At 46.2% G+C, this 24,069-nt stretch overlaps 1 protein-coding gene across 4 annotated transcripts in view; it reads left to right on the top strand.

Moving 5' to 3' along the window:
* Positions 1–18,507, top strand: part of METTL17 (methyltransferase like 17) — an 88,745-nt gene extending 70,238 nt beyond the window's left edge. For all 4 annotated transcript variants that reach the window (XM_075829148.1, XM_075829175.1, XM_075829167.1 and 1 more), the window contains exons 11-14: positions 518–568; positions 17,254–17,346; positions 17,435–17,622; positions 17,947–18,507. In XM_075829148.1, coding sequence (XP_075685263.1) covers positions 518–568; positions 17,254–17,346; positions 17,435–17,622; positions 17,947–18,058 — 444 coding nt within the window. In that variant the 3' untranslated portion in view covers positions 18,059–18,507. The remainder of the gene's footprint in view (positions 1–517; positions 569–17,253; positions 17,347–17,434; positions 17,623–17,946) is intronic.
* The last annotated feature ends 5,562 nt before the right edge of the window (positions 18,508–24,069 follow it).

Raw genomic sequence — 24,069 nt, 5'->3', positions numbered from 1 at the left:
CCCCCTTAATAAACAGTGATTATAATGTCATATATACCCCAAAATGGTACCAATATATCAAACTGTAGCTCACCCCGCAAGAAAAGCCCTCATACAGCTCTATCGACAGAAAAATAAGAAAGTTATTGGTCTCAGAATATGGTGACACAAAATCTATTTTTTTAGAAAAAAAATATGTTTGATTTTGTAAAGCATAAAAAATACAATATAAATTTAACATCTCCGTAATTGTATTGACCCGCAGAATACCACAGAGTGAGTGCTGTAAAAACGATATCTAAAAAACATTGGAGGAATTGCTGTTTTGTTTTTTATATAATACAAAATAATTTTTAAAAGTTTCTCAGTACATTAAATGGTGACAATTAAAACTACAACTTGTCCCGCATACAAAAAGCGCTCATACGGCTATGTCGACGGAAAAGTAAGAAAGGTAGGGGTTAAAAGAAAATAGTTTCTAAAAATTATCTTGCACAGTAATATATTTCTTTGTCTACTTTTTGTTTTCTTCCCTCAGGGAGGTGACAAAGAAGTTTGGGACCACCGTCCAGCTTGTGTGTTTGCGCCGGTAAGAAATATGAATCTTTTTTTTGCTTTATATGTTTGCCGCAGATAGTTTGGTCACCTAAACCACAAATAAAAACTTGCAAACTAAGCTACTGAACTTCTTAGCACATCTTAGGCCTGATTTACACGAGCGTGTGCAGTTTGCGCACGCAAAAAACGCGGCGTTTTGCGTTCGCAAAATGCACTTAACAGCTGCGTGTGTCATCAGTGTATCATGCGCGGCTGCGTGATTTTCGCGCAGCCGCCATCATTATGACACTCCGTTTGGATGTTTGTAAACAGAAAAACATGTGGTGCTTTTCTGTTTACATTCAGAGTTTGACAGCTGTTGCGCGAATCACGCAGTTCGATCGGAAGTGGTTCCGTGCGACGTGCGTGGTTTTCACGCACCCATTGACTTCAATGGGTGCGTGATGCGCGAAAAACGGGGAAATATAGAACATGTCGTGAGTTTTACGCAGCGGACTCACGCTGCGCAAAACTCACGGACTGTCTGCATGCCCCCATAGCCTAATATAGGTGCGTACGACATGCGTGAAAAGCACGCGCGTCGCACGCGCGTATATTACGCTCGTGTAAATGATGCCTTAGATTGCAGCCCATGGAAGAACTTCTGGAAATAAAACATCTTTCAATCCTTTAAAAATTTCATGTATGCTACTTAAAATTCTGTTGTTTACTCCTTAGCAACTGCCTACAAACTGTGACTTTGTCAGCATTCACTGCCATTTAAATAGTATAACGTAATTTGCTAAGGAGCAGCTGACAGCATTTAAAAATAAAAATCAACAATAAAGTTTAAGATTTACAATTGAAAAATAAAGCGTTATGTGGTCCTTCACATGTACAGGTTTATTTGCACCCTTGGGCAACACAGACTTAGTAGGCCCCTTTGCAGGGGAAGTCACGGCGGCAGTAAAATGGCAGAAAACGTCACTTTGTGCGCCCATATAGAGATTAGGCCCTGTTTATGCCCCCATATAGACGTTAGACCCTGTTTATGCCCCCATATAGACGTTAGGCCCTGATTATGCCCCCATATAAAATTAGGCCCCCAGTTTGTATCCCCATAAATTTAATTCCCTCTGTAGATGGTGCCACACAGCCCCCTCATCCCAGGTAGTGCCACACAGCCCCCTCATCCCAGGTAGTGCGACACAGCCCCCTTCCCTGTAGGTAGCGCCTTTGGGGTTGCCTCTAGGAGTGGAATCCCCAGCCAGAGTTTTGCCGACGCTCTGGCTGGGGATTCCGCTTCATGAGAAGCCCCTGACGTCACTGTCCATATATGTACAGTGTTGTCAGGGGCAACTCCAGAGCCATAGTCCCGAGAAAAGCACTACTAACACCCTGCCTGGGACCAGAGGCGTAGCTAAAGGCTCATGGGCCCTGGTGCAAGAATTCAACTTTGGCCCCCCTACGGCATAGGCACACCTATGCCCAGCTGCCTTGCCCAACAGACCCCATGAATGCCTTCACAGTAAAATGCCCCCCATACCTGCCCCACAGTATAATGCCACCACACAGTATGATGTCCCCCCCCATAGCTGCACCCACACAGTATAATGCCCCCCATAGCTGACCACCACACAGCGTAATGCCCCCATAGCTGACCACCACAGTATAATGCCCCCATAGCTGCCCCACACCATATAATGGCCCATACAGTATAATGCCCCCATAGCTGCCCCATACAGTGTAATGCCCCATGCAGTATAATGCACCCCATAGCTGCCCCATACAGTATAATGCCCCCCATAGCTGCCCCCATACAGTATAATTCCCCCCATACAGTATAATGCCCCCCATAGCTGCTCATACAATATAATGCCCCCCATAGCTGCCACATACTGTATAATGCCCCATACAGTATATTGCCCCATAGCTGCCCCATACATTATAATGCCTCCCATAGCTGCCCCATACAGTATAATGCCCCCATACAGTATAATGCCCCCCTTAGCTGCCCCATGCAGTATAATGCCCTCTATAGCTGCCACATACAGTATAATGCCCCCATAGCTGCCCCATACAGTATAATGCCCCCATACAGTATAATGCCCCCATACAGTATAATGCCCCCCATAGCTGACCCATACAGTATAATGCCCCCTTAGCTGACCCATACAGTATAATGCCCCCTCAGCAGCTGCCATATGACCCCTCCCCTCCCATACACCGTATAATGCCCCCATATGTATGTACCTAATAGAAAAATAATAACATAATTACTTACCTATCCCCGTTCCCACGACGGGTGGAGGAGATCCTTTTCATCTTCTGCACTGTGCTATGAGTGACTCGGCGCAGACAGGCGCGATGACGTCACTACATCTCGCCTGCCTGCGCAGAGCCGCTCGTGGCACAGTGAACGCTGGAGCAAGGCTCCAGCATTGAACCCAACTGAATGTGCGTCCTGCGGACGTAGATTCAGTTTGAAGCGGAACCAGCGCGGTCAGCGCTGTGTGGCAACGGGGGCCATGTTGGCCCCCCAGGCTTAGGGATCAAACAAGGTTGCGACCCCTATATCTATGCCACTGCCTGGGACACTGCTCTGCTCCAGACAACACTGTCCATATATGGACAGCGATGTCAGGGGCTTTCCCAGAGACTGAGTCCCGGAGCAGAGCCGCTAGCACTCTGCCTGGGATTCCCCGTCTCCTGACATCACTGTCCATATATGTGGGCCCCCCAAGTGTAGTAGGCCCCCGGTACTTGCCTGGGTTCGCCGGGTACTGACATCAGCCCTGTCAGTTGCGTTGAGTGAATAGTAGTTCGGGAGAGAGGGAAACTTGAAACAAGTTATGTCTGAGAAGGATGGACATTTAGGAAGTTAAAAAATAATAAAGGCAGACACCTTAGTCCTATAAACCGAAGGACTACAAGACCACAGCAATAACCGAGTAAAAAGAACTAAACTTTGTGTGGTATGCCAAACTATCAGTACATATGCGATCTAAGCCAAAGGGATCTGACCAGTAGGGGTACATAACTGACAACATTTTAAACGGCATGTGTCAAGTCTCAATGAGACAACCTACTCTTCAAAAACCATTACTGCCTAAAGCTTTAAATTGACTATGCATTGGTAAATTTAGTAAATCTATTAGACAGATATTATTCAGTAATAATGTTGTTGTTTTTTATTCGTTTTAACTTACATGGATATAGACATTTTTTTTATTCCATTGCTGCTACAGATTTTTATTTATTTATTGCTTATATAGCGCCAGCATATTTTGCAACCCTGTACACCGATTTATACCAAACAAAGAAAAGGATCACTGAACTACCAAAATATATACAAAATATAAAGAGATTATTATAATGACACAGATTGTAATTCTCACTTCAGTCTTGGCAATCATATGGTTAACACTTTGAAATGAGCCTTTTAGCAACTGACAACTATCACATTGAAACAAACAATATGTCCTGAGAAGGTAAATTTCTTGTCATTTTCTTTGCAAAGTGTGCAATGGGTGGAGCAAAAATGGAAGCCACAACATAATAGAAAACTTCCTGAATCTCTGAGATAAATAAATAACTAGTTTATGATGATCTTTAAAATTTGGATAGAAAAAAATCTTTAAAGGGGTTGTCCGAGATACCATAATATTTTCAAAACGTGTGTCATACATTACCCCTTATACAGACAACCTAAATAAAGCAGTATTTAAAAAAAAATCCACTTACCACATCTCTTTGAATTTAGCACCTTTTGTTTACATGCACTCCAGGTTCAGTTTGTTAATGTTTCCTTCTGATGAAACGTCTTTTCCCTGTATGCATTGCAGGCTGTAATGAGCGTGCATGTACAGCCTGCCAAGAGTTCTTGTGAGCTGTCCTTGCAGGGTCACACATGGGCCATATATCTAAGAATACCACATGTTAGGCTTAGATACAGGGCCCCAAAAACACTGTAATCTTATACAATAATAAAAATACTGTCTTCTGGGGTCCTGTATCTAAGCCTACATTGTGTTAGGCTTAGGTACAGGGTCCATGTGTGACACTGTTTGTAAGACCCTGTATCTAAGCCTAACTCCATGTAGGCTTAGATACAGGACCCCAGCAGATCTTATACAGTATACTATTATAGGCTCTGCTCAGTGACTCCCCTGACATCGGAGCAGAGCCTATACTAGCGTTCTGAGGCTCCTCCTTGGGTCTGCTCTGTCCTCTCCCTAGGGAGCAACGGTGTCGCGCGGGCAGCAGATAACCGCCTCAAGGGCTGCATGCGGTCCGTATGCCGGGTGTTTGATAACCCGTTATCAAAGCCTACTATGTGTAGGCTTTGTCAGTGTATGATATAAAAGTGTCGGTGCTGACATTGTACCTCGTAGACCGGGATAGTCATACGCAGGTGCCGTCCTTGTTCACTGTGAACACGCACAGTCGCGCTCACAGTGAACAACTACATAGGCTGGGCACACATGGCACTAAGAACCAGCACCCGCAGAAACGACACGTCACCAGTGACGTGTCGTATAGCATCCGAGGTCTCTCTGGTCCGAGACCATGCGATCGGTATACGACACGACAGTGGAGGAGGCAGAAAACGTGACGTCAGAGCTCATGTGATCAGCAGGAAAAAGCAGCCAGAGCGGTGAACAGAAGCAAAATTTCAAGGGTAAGTATATTATCAAATTGTAAATATGTGCAATGTGGTTTGAAATGTAAAAAAAAAAAAAAATCTCGGACTTTAAGTAGTTTGAAGGGTTGACTTTATGGCTCAAAATTGTGAAAGACTAATTAAAACATAAAGGTACAAACATAAAAAGTCTGTAATGTAGTCACTGTCATATAATTCCTGGTGTATTTTGCTGAATACAATTGTTATTCATAACTATTATTTTCGCTACATTTTGCTGGTAAACCTAAAAACACACATCTTTAGACAAGCTCACGGCCTACCATAACACACTCCCCACCATTATCGTTAATAATGTTCTACCTCCCAAATAATGTTCTGCCTTCCAACCTTTTGTCCCACCCCTCCTTCCTTATAGATTGTAAGCTCTTATGGGCAAAGCTCACTCTCCTTCTATATAAGTGTTTTTATTCTGTAAATTTGTTCATTTAGTGTGTTTCCTCATTTGAGTATTGTATATGTGTCATGGTTTGTGGGTATGTGGACCCACTAGGCCGCACCGCCGTAGCGGGGAGGCAGATGGCCAAACAACAGGGAACCCCAGCAATACAAATTCCCGCACAAGGGTACCTGGATAGTCCAGACAGTGGCCGCAGCTCTGGCACAGATGGAGGTTGGAGCAGCAGGTAACGCCAGACGTGGCGGATGACAGCAGGTGCCGCAGGTTGCGCCAGACGTGGCGAATCACACTGGACGTGGCAGATGGTACAGGACGTGGCAGATGACACAGGACGTGGCAAACCGCAAGTGCAGTAGACACGACTCCAACTAGTAGGCACAGGAACAAGAACACAGCACGGGATACAGGTAACAGGGCACGAGTAACAACTAGAACGGGAAACACTAAGGGACCAAGACATACTTGGGATATACTAACAACGCTCAGGCAAGGATCAGAGGGGCTGGGGCCTTCTTATAGTCCAGGAAATCATGTGAGTTGATGATGACGATTGTCTTCATGTGCGCGCGCTGACCTTTTAAGAGTGGGCACGAGTGTGCGCGCGGACCGGAGCGGAAATGAGCGCTGGCGTCTCCTAGGAAGGAGATGGGGACCAGATCTCACAGATCCATGGCTGCGGGCGTCAGGAGGTGAGTAGACCCCACGGCCATGGACGCTGCAATATGTACCATTATACATTATGTATTAATCCCCCTCTACTTCACATGTAAAGCACCATGGACGTTTATGACCCTATATAAATAATACATTCTTCTATACACCATTGCCCATAATATTTATTTGAATGATATGAATTTGTATGTAATACTAATAAAAAATGTTCATACAAAATGATATTCATGAAGCCTAGTTGTTTATATGCACGAATCCTGTTCTTTACAGTGCTGTTGAATTTTTTTTTTATTTCACCAGCAGATGACACCATAGTACAATTAGTCTGTATATGCCAGATGTATATACGCTAAGCTAGATGGCACAGTAATAAATAGTAAAAATAACACATGTACGGAAAATAATCTTGTATTTAAAATCAGCTTGAAAAATTCAATTTCTCGTCCGTGTCGTTGGGGGACACAGATATGACCATGGGTATAGCTGCTGCCACTAGGAGACGGACACTCAGTGAAAAGTGTTAGCTCCTTCTGCCAGCTATGTCCCTCCTGCAGGAACCGTGCTAAACCATTTTTTAACTTTGTATCTGTAGGAGGCAGACCTGCCTGCTCTGCAGCTACGCTCTTTTATATATTTTTTCTTTTTCACCCTTTTAGGCCAAGAATACAGAGTTGACTAAAATTTCCTGTTACCCCTAACAGAGATGAGAGAATGGTGTGGCCTAATTTCACTGTTAACTGACTGTCTCAAGAAGGCAAGGTGGCACAGCAGACACTCTAAGCCTTTGTAGCCTCTTTGCATAGGGTCACTCAGGGGACGCACTTTTAATCCCAGTGTTTCCCACTCTCTCCAAGGGGAGGTATGCTGAAGGATATTTAAATAACCCCCTGAACTGTGAATGGGGCGTGTAATGGCAAGGAGGCGTGTAACATCGCTGTGACACTGTCCAATCCTCTACGGACAGTGCCACAACAAGGACTGGAGAGAGGAGAGCACTCTTCAGCTCTCGGCAAACAAGGACAAGACTCCGTGAGAGCATGAGTGCACAGCACCGATCTGCGCATGTGCACGCACACGCTCTCCTCTCTCCAGCTTTTGGCAGACAAGGACAAGACTGTGATCTATCGCGAGAGATCACACAGTCTTGTCCTTGTCTCCCGAGAGCTGAAGAGTGAGTGAGAGCGCATGCGTGCACAGCTCCGAACTGCGCACACACGCTTTCCTCTGTCTCCAGCTCTTGCTGTGGCACTGTCCGTAGGTAATTGGAGGAGGGTAGGAGAAAAATGCAAAGTTCCCCAGGGTTTGTGCAGCCCTGCCCATTACATGGTGCACTCAGCTGAACATGTATGGGCAGGTGAAAGGGTCTCTTTAATGATTCCAATCCCCACTCTTTTCTCCACGGCAGGCCCTTTTAATTCTGTCCCTGGCTTCTGGCCTTGCTAGGCCTCAAGCTGGGGCAGGGGTTTCTCTGGCAGCAGGGAGGACGCTTGTTCCCTTGGAGCACGCCCTTTTCAGCGGTGCTTATTTGCTGCTGCCATTCTCAAGGGGCAGTTCTTTTATTTTGTTGGCAGCATTCTATCATTCTCCTCCTCCCTCTCGCAGTTCCTGGACACAGTGGCGGATTGAGTAGACCATAGGCCCTGGGCTGTTCCACAAACTTGGGCCCCCCTTCCCCACTGCCGCTCTGCCTTGTCTATAGTGAACACCACCTTTCTGTGCGAGCATTGACAAATGGGTGCTACGATTCCCCTTTTCAAAGTGCTGTGTCCCTACATACTGACAGTCTCCAACCATCGCTGACTGTATCACACTGTTCAGGGACACTTCCTCTTGACAATGGGAAGGGTAACACGCATTTGTCTATTAGTCCTGTGTACACAAAGATATGTAGAATACAAGGATTTCCTACAACAGACATGTCAGTAGAGGGGACAGATCCCCTATAGATCCAGTGACTCACAAGTGATGTCTTCTCTGATGGGAGTCATTTTCTTTTCTTCTCCATCTGACGCAGACCGTTATGGCAACTTCTCCTGATGAGACATGTTTTCCCATCACTTCTGCAGCCATTTCCAGTTTCTAGAAACACACAAATTTATACACCAAGGCCCAGGCCCATACATTAAAGGGGTTTTTACGGGCACAGACCGTTTTTTATACTGATGACCTATCGATGTGCCCAGACAACCCCTTTTACTCAGACTAATAAATTTGAACCCCAGACTAGATCATAGTATACATACAGACCCCAGACCTTCTAAACTACTGCAGTCCCCAAACCAGACCACCCCTAAACAAATACAGACCCCAGAACAAGTACCCTAAATAAATACAGACCCCAGACCTGACCCACTTAATACAGACCCCAGACCAGACCCCCTAAACTAATACAGACCCCTAAATAAAGACCCCTAAACTAATACAGACCCCAGACCTCTAAATACAGACCCCAGACCAGACCCCCTAAATACAGACCCCAGACTTCAAACTAATACAGACCCAAGACCAGACCCCCTAATGTAATACAGACCCAAGACCATACCCGTAAATACAGACCCCTAAATAAAGACCGCTAAACTAATAGACCCTAGAACAGGCCCCCTAAATAGACCCCATAAACTAATACAGACCCCCTAAATACAGACCCCTTAAACTAACACAGACCCCTAAATATACAGACCCTAAACCCCTTAAACTGATACAGACCCCCTAAATACAGACCACAGACCCCCTTAAACTAATACAGACACCAAACCTCCTAAATACGGTCCCCCTAAACAAATCCATCCCCTTATACTTACATAGCAGCTCGCCTCACTCTTCTCTGTGGAGTCTTACTGCTGCTCAAGGACCTGCGGTCATGTCTCCAACAGGTCTCTAAACAGTAGTAAGAACTTCAGAGATGAGGTCATGTGACCTTATGTCTAAAGGTCCTTTTGCAGGACATACACAATACAGTTTCATTGCGGTTTTTGCCGCAATTCGCTGCAAAAATGTGACAAAAAGACATTGTACTTTGGGTGGCCATGGGAGCCACCGGCCCCCGGGCGGCCGCCCAGAATGCCCTATGATGATCCGCCATTGCCTGGACATACGTCACCCACTTCTACTTAGGATCTCCTCGTAGGACCTGGTAGGGTCTGCACTTGGCAGTTTTCTCCTCCAGCATTTCTTCCCAATTTTTTAAGCAGCAGCTCTTAGCCCCTACTACCCTCTGCATTCAGGATCTTATCTGTGTGTGGCCCACATGTCTGAATCCAGAGGAAAAGGCCCTAGGCAGGGAACGGCTATTGTCACCCATTGTTAGGGCTGCGGTCACGGACCGCAACCTCATCTTACCTGCCTCCCGCAGGTCCTCTTCCTGCCGACTTCTCCCGAAGTGGTCACTAGAGGGACCGTGCGTGCTGGTACTTGGCCTTAAAGGGCCAGCGTGCGCATATGTAATTAATTAATTAATTAATTAATTATGCTCTAATCACCTTGAACTATAAAAAAGGGCCCTGCCCTTTCGATCCTTGCATGAGCGTTGTTTGTAATTCCCATGTTAGTCTTGTAAATGGTCCCTTAGTGTTACCCTGCTCCCAGTGTTCTCGTGCCCTGCTACCTGTAACCTGTGTTGTGTTATTGTGTCTGAGCCTGTTTAATGATTGGAGTCGTGTCCTGCTGCACCTGCTACATCTGGCGCAACCTGGTGCACCTGTTGTCATCCGCCATGTATGGTGCAACCTGCTGTCATCCGCCACGCCTGGCGGACCTGCTGCACCAGCTGTCACCCGCCACGTCTGGTCAATTCGAACCCCTTTGCTCCATCTGCTTAAGGCTTAGACAACTCGTCAGTAAACCCATTCCCACAGTGCCCTCCACCCAGGCCCCACCGCATCCCGAATCAGAGTGGGTTGGTCGAAGTCTATTATTATTAATATGCTGGGCAAACTGTCACTACAGACCCAGGACTGACTGAGGATTCTTCCTCTGTGGACCTACTACATGACAGACCACACAAATGAGCAAGGACTGCCCGGTCCTGTTTCCCCAACCCCGTCAGCCTTCCCTCCACCAAGAGGGATGGGCTCTGATCGAGGGTGGGCTCTCGGACTCCAAGCATCCTTGCTCCATCAGGGTATAATTTCTGGCAAGTCCCCCACACAAATAGCTGAGAGCCTTGCAAATCTCAAGAAAATAAATGTAGAAAAGTAGATCTGCAAGGTAACCCTAGTGTCACGAACCGGGCAGGGAGGATTGGATTCCTTTTCGCCAGCTTCTAGTAGCGCTTAAAAGCACTGAGGTTCGATACGAACAGATCCCCCAGTTTTCACCAAGGACCGCCGCAAGGCTGTTTGGACTTCGGTGCGGGGAATTTGCAGATTGCATCCCTTAAAAGAAGCGGCCTTGAACCGTGCAGATATTACCATGGATGCAGTACAGAAACAGGATACAGTAGCGTGGTCTGGAATAGCCATGGTCAGGGTCACAGGCACAGATGCAGAGGTCAGAGATACAAGCAGAAGTCGTAACACAGGAAGTCAGATCAGGTATAGTACAATTCTGGAGCTAGGTAGAAATGACCTGATACTCTTGCACCTGGCTTATATGGGCTGTCCTATAGTTAGGCGTCATGTGACATCAGGGTAGATTTTACCAGAATTTAGGTAATGCCATGTACTAGCCACTAGAAGGAGTTCCAGATTGTATTTTGCATTCCAGCCACTAGAGGGAGCTCCGGCATGTATCCTCGCATTCCAGCCACTAGAGGGAGCTCCTTCCCCGTCTCTGAAACCATCTGCCCAGGTAAGTACGGACTGAGCGTTGTTTTGTGACAATACCCCCCTCCTTAGGGGTGGGCTCTGGACACTCCAAAACCGGTTTGTGGGGAAACTTCTTATGAAACTTCTTTAAAAGTTGAGGGGCATGTAGGTCCGAATATTTGATCCAACAGCGCTCTTCAGGACCGTAGCCTTTCCAATTAACGAGAAAGCGCAAGATCCCCTTTAGGCTGCTGGGTTTATTACTTGGGATATAACGTGGGGCAAACGTCATACTTGGTACTCTGAGTCTAATAAAACGAGTGGACAACCGGACTTGGTCCCCTGGTCCCCATCTCAGAACTTTGCGTCTCCTTTTATCCGTCTGGGATTTGTACCTGGCAGATGCTTTCTGAAGACTTGCCTTTACCTGAGACCAGATGACCGAGAATTCTCGGTTGCAGGAATCGATAGCTGGGACATCAGAGACAGGAAGAGTGGGAAGGTGTGGATGCTTTCCATAGTTGATGAAGAATGGGGACTCCGATGACGATTCGTTGAACAGATTGTTATGTGCGAACTCTGTGCATGGTAGGAGGTCTACCCAGTTGTCTTGAGCCGGAGAGAGGTAAAGTTTTATAAATTTCTCAAGATCTTGGTTTACCCTCTCTGTCTGTCCATTGGACTGTGGGTTGTAGGCTGTAGAGAAATTGAGCTTAACTTCCATTATTTTACAGAGAGCTTGCCAGAACCGTGACGTAAATTGGGTCCCTCGGTCAGACACGACCTCTTGAGGGCAGCCGTGAATGCGGAAAATGTCTCTGATAAAAATAGAAGCCAGGACAGCCGCTGATGGTAAGCCTTTCAAAGGGGTGAAATGCGCCATTTTGAAGAATTTGTCTACCACGACTCAGATGTTATTGTACCCTTTAGATGGTGGGAGATCGGTAACAAAATCCATTGAGATGTGGGTCCATGGTTTTTCTGATACAGGGAGCGGATGAAGTAAACCAACAGGCGCCTGGGTACGATTTTATGTTGGCCGCACATCTAACCGGCTGACACAAAGTCACTGACATTCCGGGAGAAAGTGGGCCACCAGTAATCTCTGGATAGTAGCTCGAACATCTTCTTGACTCCTGCATGTCCGGAGAATCGGGAACTGTGGGCCCAAGAGAGAAGTCTAGTCCGAGACTTAGAAGGCACCATGGCTTTACCAGGAGGAGGATGTAGCTGCCAGGACAATCCTTTTGGGTCAATTATAAGCTCCGGCTCATAATGTACCTCCCGGTCTAAGGCATCAAAGGAGCAGGAGAGTGCATCCACCTTGAAGTTCTTGGAACCCGGGCGATAAATGATGAGTAGATTGAACTGCGAGATACCAATGACCATCTGGCTTGGTGGGGGTTCAGACGTCGAGCGGAGTCTAGGTACAGGAGATTCTTATGATCGGTATAAATCATAACAGGATGTGAGGCTCCTTCCAGTAGGTGCCTCCATTTCTCCAAAGCAAGCTTGATGGCTAGGAGTTCTTTGTCCCCGATCCCATAATTCTTCTCCATGGGAGAGAACCTACTGGAAAAGAACCCGCAGGAGTGCATTATTCCCGAAACCTGCCGTTGGGACAGACCAGCTCCCAGAGCAAATGAGGAGGCATCCACTTCCAGGAATAAGGGAAGAGATGTGTCAGGCTGGTTGAGGATTGGAGGGGAGAAGAACTCTGCTTTCAACTGATTGAAGGCTTGATTGGCCTCTGAAGTCCACTGTTTGGGATCGGCCGACTTACGGGTGAGGGCTGTAATCGGGGCTATCAAGAAGGAGAATCCCTTAATAAACCGCCGGTAATAGCTGGCAAACGCCACGAACCTGAACGGCCTTTAGCCCAGTGGGTTGCGGCCAGTCTTGAAAAGCCTGGACCATGACTAGATCCATCTTGAGTCTGGTGCCCGACAGAATGTATCCCAGAAACGGAACCGAGGACTGCTCGAAGAGACACTTCTCCAGTTTACAATAAAGTTTATTGTCTCTCAGTCTGGTTAGGACATGGCAAATGTGGTTGCGGTGATCCAAAAGTGAACGGAAAAAGATCAAGATGTCACCCAGATAAATGACAACGAAGTGGTACAGCATGTCCCGAAAAATCTCATTTATGAAACTCTGGAACACTGCGGGTGCATTACTCAGGCCGAAGTGCATGACTAAGTTCTCATAATGGCCATCCCTGGTGTTAAAGGCCGTCTTCCATTAATCTCCAGGCTTGATGCAGATGAGATTGTAAGTAACTCACAGATCGAGCTTTGTGAACACTGTTGCACCACGTATCTGGTCAAATAACTCGGAAATCAGAGGGAGCAGATACTTATTCTTCACCGTGATCTCGTTCAATCCTCGATAGTCAATACATGGTCGTAGACCACCGCCTTTTTTTCCACTAAGAAAAACCCCCGCTCCAGCTGGAGATGAGGAATGCCGGACAAACCCCTGTTCAAGATTGTCCTGGATATATTCAGACATCGCTTGAGTTTTGGGTAGCGAGAGAGGGTAGGTCCGCCCACAAGGAGGAGTTCTATTGGGTAGCAAGTCGATAGCGCAGTCCCAGGGTCGATGGGGAGGAAGTTGCTCTGCTTGAGACTTGCTGAAGACATCCGTGAAGGAAGAGTACTGCGGAGAGATGATACCCACAAGCTTAGAGGTGCACAGAGGAATCCGTTGTCTGAGGGGTGTCACCTTCTTCAAACAGGACGAGTGACACTTAGAACTCCAAGATACACTTTCCCCTGTTTGCCAATCGATATGTGGGGTGTGACTTTGCAACCATGGTAATCCCAAGATAACTGTATTAATGGTTTTAGGGATCACAAAGTCAATAAATTCATGATGCAGGACTCCCACATTCATGAAGAGTTATTTGGTATGGGCCTGGATAGCCCCATCTGGTACCCGTTTCCCATCGATGCCCATCAGGAATAAGGGACCAGGAAGGAATTTCATGGGAATTTTCACTCCGATACAAGACCTGAGGAGATAAAGTTTCCGTCAGCTCCAGAGTCTAGGAAGGCACAGATGTGTTTAATACCTACGGGTGTGTGCAGGAGCACTGGGATAGTGAAGCACGATGTTTCTTTTTTCTGTACAGGAGAGAAGCACAGAGGACCTGGAACAAGCTCTCCTTCCTTGTCTAGGTTCTGGAGTTTCCTGACTTGTTGGGACAGGAAGCTAATAAGTGCCTGGGTGCAGCACAATACAGGCACTAGAGGGAGTTCCAGATTGTATTTTGCATGTATCCTCGCGTTCCAGCCAGTAGATGGAGCTCCTGCCCCATCTCTAAAACCGTCTGCCCAGGTAAGTACGGAATGAGCGTTGTTTTGTGACACCTATGTGGGGCCAGAATGATGGCATGTTCTTTGGCACTTTCTGTAGTCATTCGCTGGACTCTGGCTGAAATGCTTGTAGCGGATTCAGCCTCCAAATAGTCCCTGACGCCTCTCCCCTTCTCAGTATCTCGCCTATTTAGTGCCTGCTGAGGCCACAGGTGGTAAGAGCTCTCACCTTCCCCAAAACAGGTCTGCTGGCTCAGCCAATGCAAAAAAAAGGGAAGGACTCGATTCCACTCCTTTCGCAGCTTTGCAAATCCGCTGCCTGCTTACCAAAAGTAGAACTCTCAAGACCTGAGTATGAAGCAGTCACTCAGACCACGCCCCTCCTGGTGCCCTCGTTCCCAGGCTTGCAAAGCCAACTCCAACAAGTCCAGTACTACATGAAGGGCAGTCCCCAACCAAGTTAGCCCAGAAGGGGAGTGGGACTGCTTTTCTTTCGGCACAAAGTTTTCTTAAATGGATACAAAATAGAGTTTGCTTCTGTACCACTAAATCGTTTTTTACACTATACAATAGAATATTTTATTAGCATACATTTAGAATGTATCGGACAATCCATTCATACAGGGTAAACGGCTTTTTGTCCGGCGTTTTTAAACGGCATGAAAAAAAAAATGACCTTTTTTTTTTTTGCAGGCCATATATATTTAGTGTCATTTTATACGTGTGCAAGCTTTTTTGAAGTTCTATAAAGAAAAATGACTGACAAAACACTATCACTATACCTAGAGCATGCTGTGTTTTGATAAAAACGCCACTGACCACAAAATTTCTAAAAACTGTTTATAACCAAAATGCTGTGTATGTAGGTTCTCTCATATTTTACTATAGACTTTAAACTAACATCTGGATGCATCATTTTGTCTTCCAAACAAAATTCCTTATGAAACATGTGGATATTAGAATTTTATATGTGACCCTCCTACCAATCTCCACATATAAAATACTAGCTAACAAGGTGCTACTGTACAAGGCTAGGGCCCCATGGCCGCTTTTGGTCAGGAGTAGAAGGAGGCATCAGAACATTAAGAAGGGAGGATGTGAGGAGTAAATGCACTAGGGGAAGATATTTATTGTATTCGAATACAGAAAAGTGTATGTTTTTTTGGTTTTTTTTCAAGTGAATTTAGACTTTAATTAATAAAGTTAGCTGCTCCTATTTATGTCTGTCTTCTCAAAGCTGGTTTAAAGAGGCTCTGTCACCAGATTTTGCAACCCCTATCTGCTATTGCAGCAGATCGGCGCTGCAATGTAGATTACAGTAACGTTTTTATTTTTAAAAAACGAGCATTTTTGGCCAAGTTATGACCATTTTTGTATTTATGCAAATGAGGCTTGCTAAAGTCCAACTGGGCGTGTTTAAAGTAAAAGTACAACTGGGCGTGTATTGTGTTCGTTACATCTGGGCGTTTTTACTTCTTTTACTAGCTGGGCGTTGTGACGAGAAGTATCATTCACTTCTCTTCAGAACGCCCAGCTTCTGACAGTGCAGACACAGCGTGTTCTAGAGAGATCACGCTGTGACGTCACTCACTTCCTGCCCCAGGTCCTGCATCGTGTCGGACGAGCGAGGACACATCGGCACCAGAGGCTACATTTGATTCTGCAGCAGCATCGGCGTTTTCAGGTAAGTCGATGTAGCTACTTACCTGCAAACGCTGATGCTGCTGCAGAATCAACTGTAGCCTCTGGTGCCGATGTGACCGACACGATGCAGGACCTGGGGCAGGAAGTGAGGGACGTCACAGCGTGATCTCTCGAGAACACGCTGTGTGTCTGCACTGCCAGAAGCTGGGTGTTAACGAACAGAAGTGGATGATGCTGATTCGTCAGCATCATACACTCCCATTCCTAACGCCCAGCTAGTAAAAGAATTAAAAACGCCCCGATGTCCGCACATAATACACGCCCAGTTGGACTTTTACTGTAAACACGCCCAGTTGTACTTTTGCAAGCCTCATTTGCATAAATACAAAAATGGTCATAACTTGGGCAAAAATGCTCGTTTTTTAAAAATAAAAACGTTACTCTTATCTAAATTGCAGCGCCTATCTGCTGCAATAGCAGATAGGGGTTGCAAAATCTGGTGACAGAGCCTCTTTAACGTAGCTCTTCAGGCTTCAGAAAAATTAAAATAAAGTTGGAAAAGGGTTAAATTAGCAAATAATAATTTTCTCACCTTCCTACTTCAAATGCAATGCCTCTCTCGTGCCACCAGTTCCATGATCGGCTTCAAGTCTTTGTTTACAACTTCTACTTTAAAACTCAATTTAAAGTGGTTTTCCCAACACAGAAAGTAGAATGTGCCATCACTTTCTGATTGGTGTGAGTCTGGCTTCCCTGATCCTTCGAATGAAGAGCTGTATTCCTTCGTTAAACAAGCGCTGCAGCCCCAAACCAGCGTTGCAGTCCTTCATTCTCAGGCTCGTGGGCGTGTATCCCATCACTGTCTGTGATGGAAAAACCAATTAAACCTTGTGCAACATGCAACCAAATTTTAAAGCTTACAAAAATATTAGAAAATGCATTATTTTTGTATTGAGACACTGCTGTAAAAATTCTGATACCTAAGTGGTTACTTTTCATGAAGACAGAAGTGCTTCCTAATCACCCTGTAAGCAGAAACTGCTGTCACCAGAAGAAGGAAAATGTAAGATGAGCATAAACGGGCATCATAATTCATAAGCCCAGTACACGCGGCATACACTTTGTATAGACCTATTTTCTATTTTTCCTCTAACATGGTATTACGTTTTGAGCCTTTTTGATCCCATGTATTTATAAGTGATCTGTACCCAATGCCAGAAGAAACATTATTTACTAATCGCTTTTTTCTGTTGCTAGTGCCCACATCAGCTGGAATGTCCAAAACTTGCAGGAAGCTCCCAGATACCCTGTAATTTTGTACAACCGTATCAACCACTGAAATTTAGCTGGGTGAGAGCAGTGTGTCATTTATCTTGGTGATATTTAAGTAATTTTCTACTAATTATTGCCTACTTTTATGATGTGTTCTTTGTGACAGAACCGATCCACGCACTGGGAGAAATTTTCCTTCGTAATATTCTCACGTGGCCCTGTGGGTGAAAATAACCGCGACTGGCCGCGTATGGTTGGACCTGTGCTATGCAGACCACGCCATGTCCACTGTAACACTTGCTGCTCTGATGGAAAATTGCACCATCATATCATCACAGCCAAAAGACATGGAAAGTATGTTTAACAGCTAAATAGATAAATGGACATTGATGTATATATTGTTTGTCCCCTCCATTTACATTTTTTTATTTTTGGGTCCTCATTGAGAGTGCCAAAATATCATTATGTCGGCAACAATAACAACTATTGCTTTTAATACCAAAGGATCATTGTCAAGAATAACTTGTTATGTCTATAAGTAGCTGGAGTGATCACTGCTATTGTGCAAGCCAACCAATAAGAATCTGCATACTAGAGGAAGTTTTTTTTTTCTATATGTGAATCCTAAATGGTTTTAAAGCTATACTGCTTAAATTAGTGATTTTTTTGTTTTCCTAGGGACCTCTACCGGTGTGCTAGAAAATGTGAGTGGGGAGATCGTTTGCCAGCAATGATTTCTAATTCTGTTCCTGGGAAAATGGAGTATGATGAAAAGGAGCCTGCTTCATAACAAATGGAAAAGTGGACAAAATGATAAGACCACTATGACATGGGAAATGGTGACCAACGTCATATGTTAATTATTTTTTTACTGTGTAGACATTTACATTTATTCTTGATTGCAAAGTAATGCTGACATTGTTTGTGAGCATCTCTACCTACTGGACCTCTGTGGATAACTTTGGATCCTGACATGAGCTACAAGAGCATTGTCATGTAAAACATGCTAGAATTCTAAAGAGCTATAATCCGTCCTACAGGAAGAGCATATTATTCTCCGTTTTGCATCTCAAGTGATTAATGCAAGTTGTGGTGAATAAAGAAAATGGTTCTCTGGCTCACTCTGTTGTACACATGTGGTAATTGAGCCATATGTGCAGTGAAGAATACATTTCCAGAAAGTGTAATCGTACTATAATTTTTTTCCCCATAAATCAATAATACAAGCATATACAAATTTGTAATTAATCTTATTACAGAAAACGCCTCTTTCTCCGTTTTGCCCACTTGCTTCATGCACTGAACACTCAGGAGGAGGAGCTTCTATTAAGTGTTTTGCTGTCTTACCTCACAGCTACACTGCTCAGTACTGCTGTATAATGTTCTCTATGCTGCTGCAAGGGCCTTGGCACTGAGCCTAATTGTGCTCCCATTAGGGTGCCCATGCATGATGCGGTTGCAGGGTACTAGTGTATCATGTGAACCTACCGCTCAGCAAAAACGCATGTGAATTGACCCGTAAATGGCATCAGTTTTGTGATGCAGTTTTTTACCGATCAGCCCTTTACAGGTTAACCACTTTGAAACTGCTTCGCTTGTACAAGCTGCGATGCGCAAATCGTGGACTCTTAAAGGCCCATTTACACTCGTTAATTATGTTTCGCTCATTTCTGTTCAATTGTAATGATAATTGGCCAGTGTTAATGAAGGAGAATATCAGCAATAAAACGGAAACCATTAGCAAAGTATCCATCACCATTGAGATCAATGGTGTTGCAAACGGAAGCTAAGGTTTCTGTTTGCCTTTCCGTTGAGGGGTTCCCCCAATGGAAAGCTCCGATGGAACCCCTCAACAGAGAGACAACGCTGATGTGAACACAGTCTTATTCTACTTTCCCTGTGACAATTAGTAAATGACTAATCTTACTGCAGTTAAACTATTCGCACACAATTTTTAAAGACTGGAAAACCTTTTTAAATGTGGGTACTAAAAAAGGTGTTCTAATAATGTCTTGCCTATCACTGAATCACAGCTCGTTTAACCCCTTCGCGCTCTGTGACGTACTATTCCGTCATGGTAACCATCCCGTTCGCGCTCCATGATGGAATAGTACGTCACGGGAGGAACGGCCATCTCTGCCGTCTTCCCGAACACATACAGGAGCTGTGACAGCTGCTGTCTTGTACAGCGTTTGCCGCAGCTCCCATAGCGGGGACCGATCGCTGTGTCCCTGCTGATTAACCCCTTAAAAGCCGCGTTCAATTGCGACCGCGGCATTTTAGGGGTTAAACCACCATCGACGGCCCGTAGTGCAGTGTATTCGAATTGCGATCAGGGCCTCCTGCCCTCAAGTCCCCTAGTGGGACAAAGTAATAAAGTAAAAAACAGTTGTGTAAAAAATAATAAAATAAAAGTTTTAAAAGTAAAAATCCCCTTTTTTCCCTTATCAGTCCTTTATTATTAATAAAAATAAATAAATAAACTATACATAATTGGTATAGCCGCATCCCTAATGGCCTGAACTACAAAATTATTTCGTTATTTATCCTGCGCGGTGAACGACATAAAACAAAATAATAATAAACCATACCAGTATCACAATTGTTTGGTCACTTCACCTCCCAAAAAATGGAATAAAAAGAGATCAAAAGTCGCATCTACCTAAAAATGGTACTGATCGAAACTACAGTTCGTTACGCAAAAAACAATTCCTCGCACAGCATTCTTGATGGAAAAATAAAAAAAGTTATGGCTGTCACGAAGGGTCTGTGGACCCACTGGGCCGTACCGCCTTGGCGGTAAGGCAGCTGGCCAACAGGGCGCAGGTTAATGTCTATAGTTCGTATAGGTACTTGTGGCGGCTCGGACAGCAGCAGGGCAGACTCGGCTAGGACTAGGCAGCAGGAAGACGTCAGGCGTGGAATACAGCACGACATGACTTTGGCACAGCACAGTGCACGACCAGGATGGTATGGAATGCAAGGAACTGGAACAGGTACAGGAACAGGAAACACACTAGGAGGCCATCACATAGACAAACTAGGAAACATCAACAACGCTCAGGCATAGAAGCAGGGAGCTGGACCCCTCTTATAGTCCAGGGTACTCACGGGTCAAAGTTAATCAAAAGTCTGGTACGCGCGCTGCCCCTTTAAGAGCGGGCATGAACTTGCACGCGCACCCTACGGGATCCGGCTGAGGTGAGTGGAAGCGAGCGCTGGCATCTCCTGAGGAGGAGGCTGGGGCCAGCGCTTGCCGACTCGTGGCTGCGGCTGTCAGGAGGGGATTGGAGCTGACAGCCCACAGCCACGGACATTACAGTATCCCCGCTCTTACGCCCCCTCTTCTTGAGACCAGAGCAAGAGAGAAACTTCTTCAGAAGAGTAGGAGCATTGGGGTTCTCCTCTGGCTCCCAAGACCTTTCTTCAGGACCAAACCCCCTCCAATCCACCAAATAAAAAGTCCTTCCACTCACTTTTTTGGTGTCCTGGTGTCTCCTGGACCTCAAAGGTGTCTGAAGGGCCACTGGAGGCAACCACAGGGCTAGGAATCTTGGTGTAGCGGTTCAGAACCACCGGCTTCATGAGGGAGACATGGAAGGAGTTGAGGGTAGGAGGCAGCCGAAGCTTATAGGCGACAGGGTTGATCTGCTGTAGGATCTCGAAGGGTCCGATGAACCTGGGATCAAATTTGCATGATGGCACCCTTAGTCGGATATTCCTGGAAGACAGCCAGACCCTCGTGCCAGGAAGAAACAGAAGGGTTTCTTCTCCTTGTGTCAGCCTTCCGTTTCATGCGGTCGACTGCCATTAGGATGGAGGATCGAGTCTGCTGCCAGATCTGTAGGAAGTCTCTAAAAGCAGAGTCAGCCGCTGGAACCTCGGAAGTATCGGCACCGGGAGAGAAATTCGTGGGTGTTGGCCGTAGACAATGAAGAACGGTGTATTCCTTGTGGACTCGCTGGTGTGATTATTGTAGGAGAATTCAGCCCATGGGAGCAACTGCACCCAGTCATCATGCTGCTTGGAAATGAAGTGGCGTAGGTAGTTCTCCAAGATCTGATTGATCCTCTCGACCTGGCCATTGGACTGAGGATGGTAGGCTGATGAAAAGTCCAACTTCACACGAGGAATCCGCAAAGGGCTCTCCAGAACTTCGAGGTAAACTGAACCCCTCGATCAGACACAATATGCTGCGGAAAGCCGTGCAGGCAAAAGACGTGTTGGATGAACTGCTTGGCCAGCTGAGGAGCAGAAGGAAAACTGGTCAGAGGAACGGAGTGGGCCATCTTCGAAAATTGATCCACCACCACCCAGACAGCAATGCATCCAGCAGAGAGAGGCAGATCCATAATAAAGTCCATAGCTATATGCTGCCAGGGAGCATTGGGTACAGGCAATGGCTGGAGCAGACCAGCAGGTCTGGAGTGAGCAGCCTTGTTGGTTGCACATACAGAACAGGAAGAAACGAAGTCCATAATGTCCTTGGGCAGCTTGGGCCACCAGAAATGATGAGCAATCAGATCCCGGGTCTTACGGACCCCCGCGTGACCTGCAAGTCTAGATGAATGTCCCCAGCGGAGGATTCTTCCACGATCAGCCAGGCGCACAAAAGTCCTCCATGGAGGAATGTCCCCAACTTGCAGGGGATTGACAGAGATAATGCAAGACGGATCAATAGTATTCTGTGGACTCTCCATGTGTCTTCCGTCCCGAAAGACTTGGACAAGGCATCGGCCCTCACATTCTTGTCGGCCGGGCGATAATGGAGCTCAAACTGGAACCTTGTAAAGAACAGTGACCACCTGGCCTGACGAGGGTTCAGCCGTTGGGACGTCTGGAGGTAGGTCAGATTCTTGTGGTCTGTAAAAATTAGGATCGGATGAGCTGCGCCCTCTAGGAGATGTCTCCACTCCTCCAGGGCTAATTTGATGGCCAGTAACTCCCGATCCCCAATCGAGTAGTTGCGTTCTGCGGAAGAGAAGAGCTTAGAGAAATAACCACATACCCTTGACTTGCCCTTGGGACCTCTCTGGAACAGGAGTGCACCAGCACCGACAGAAGATGCGTCCACCTCCAACGAGAACTGCAGAGAGACATCCGGATGATGGAGGATAGAGGCTGACGTGAAGGCACTCTTCAGGCTATTAAATGCAGACTCTGCCTTGGGAGTCCACACCTTGGCGTTCATACCCTTCTTAGTGAGGTTAGAGATGGGAGAAGTTTGGAATAAACTTCCTGTAAAAATTAGCGAATCCCAAAAAGGGCTGTATGGCCCTCAACCCTTGAGGAAGTGGCCATTCCAGAACAGACTTTACTTTCTCAGTATCCATCTCGAGACCTCGATTCGAGACGATGTAGCCCAGGAAGGGTAGAGCATCTCTGTCAAACACGCACTTCTCCAACTTGGCGTACAGACGATTCTCTCTTAACCGTAGCAGAACTTGACAGACATGTCTCTGATGCGTTATAGGATCTGGAGAAAAAATCAAGATGTCATCAAGGTAGACCACAACACAAACATAGAGGAGGTCACGGAAAATGTCATTTACAAACACTTGGAAGACCGCGGGAGTATTACACAGGCCGAAGGGCATTACTAGTTACTCATAGTGTCCATCATGGGTGTTAAATGCAGTCTTCCATTCATCACCCTGGTGAATCTTGGCTAGGTTGTAAGCCCCACGCAGGTCTAGTTTAGAAAAAATCTTAATACGATCAAACAGTTCAGAAATCAGTTGCAACGGATATTTATTCTTCACCGTGAGCTTGTTGAGACCTCGGTAGTCGATACAAGGACGAAGAGAGCCATCTTTCTTTTGACAAAGAAGAACTCTGCTCCTGCCGGGGAGGAAGACTTTCGTATAAAGCCCCTCTCCAAGTTCTCTTTCACCCTAGACGGACATGGACATAGTCTCTGGCAAGGAGAGAGGATATACCCTACCACGGGGAAGAGATGCACCAGGAATCAGCTCAATAGGGCAGTCATACGCCCAATGTGGAGGCAATGTCTCCGCCTCACTCTTTCCTGAACACGTCCGAAAAGGCAGCATAATGACTCGGCAATCCTGCCAATGACCGAGGCAGCGAAGGCTGAGCCGAACGAATCTGCACCAGGCAACGACCTTGACACTCAGGGCCCCACTGGAGAACCTCTCCAGAATTCCAGTCCAGGACTGGGGCATGCAGTCGGAGCCAAGGCAGGCCCAGCAACACAGGGTCAACAGCCCTGGATAGCACATAGAAAGACAGAAGTTCGGCGTGAAGGGCTCCCACTTGGAGCCTCAGCAGCTTGGTCACAGCTATAACTCGGTCTGGCAGAGGTAGTCCATTTACTGAAGCAACTGTCAACAGGTTCTCCAGAGGGGTGGTGGGTAATTGCAGAAGGTCCACCAGGTCTCTACGGATGAAATTAGCAGCGGATCCAGAGACCAGATACGCAGAGACCTGATGCGTTCTCTCACCCCATACTATGGTCACAGGTATGGACAATTTAGACGGAAGTCCATTCTTACCCAAGGTTGTCACTACTAGCAACCCTAGGTTTTGGGATCTTTGGGGACAAAGGCGCACGAGATGGCTACCGAGGCCGCAATAAAGACAGAGTACAGACGTGCGTCTGCGTTGTCTCTCCTGGGTGGATAACTTACACTGGTCCATTATTATCGACTCCTTAGGAGGATCAACATCTGAGGAGAGCAGGGGTTTCTGCAAAGTAGGAGCCAGGCTTGGAAGGACTCCCTCCCGTCGAACCTCTTGGAGGTGTTCTCGGATCCGTATATCTATCCGGGCAGACAGAAG

Source organism: Rhinoderma darwinii, chromosome 1 (genome assembly GCF_050947455.1).
Source record: "Rhinoderma darwinii isolate aRhiDar2 chromosome 1, aRhiDar2.hap1, whole genome shotgun sequence".
Lineage (NCBI taxonomy): Eukaryota > Metazoa > Chordata > Amphibia > Anura > Rhinodermatidae > Rhinoderma > Rhinoderma darwinii.
Note: the sequence above shows the minus strand (reverse complement) of the source record. Positions and strands in the feature narration are given on the sequence as shown.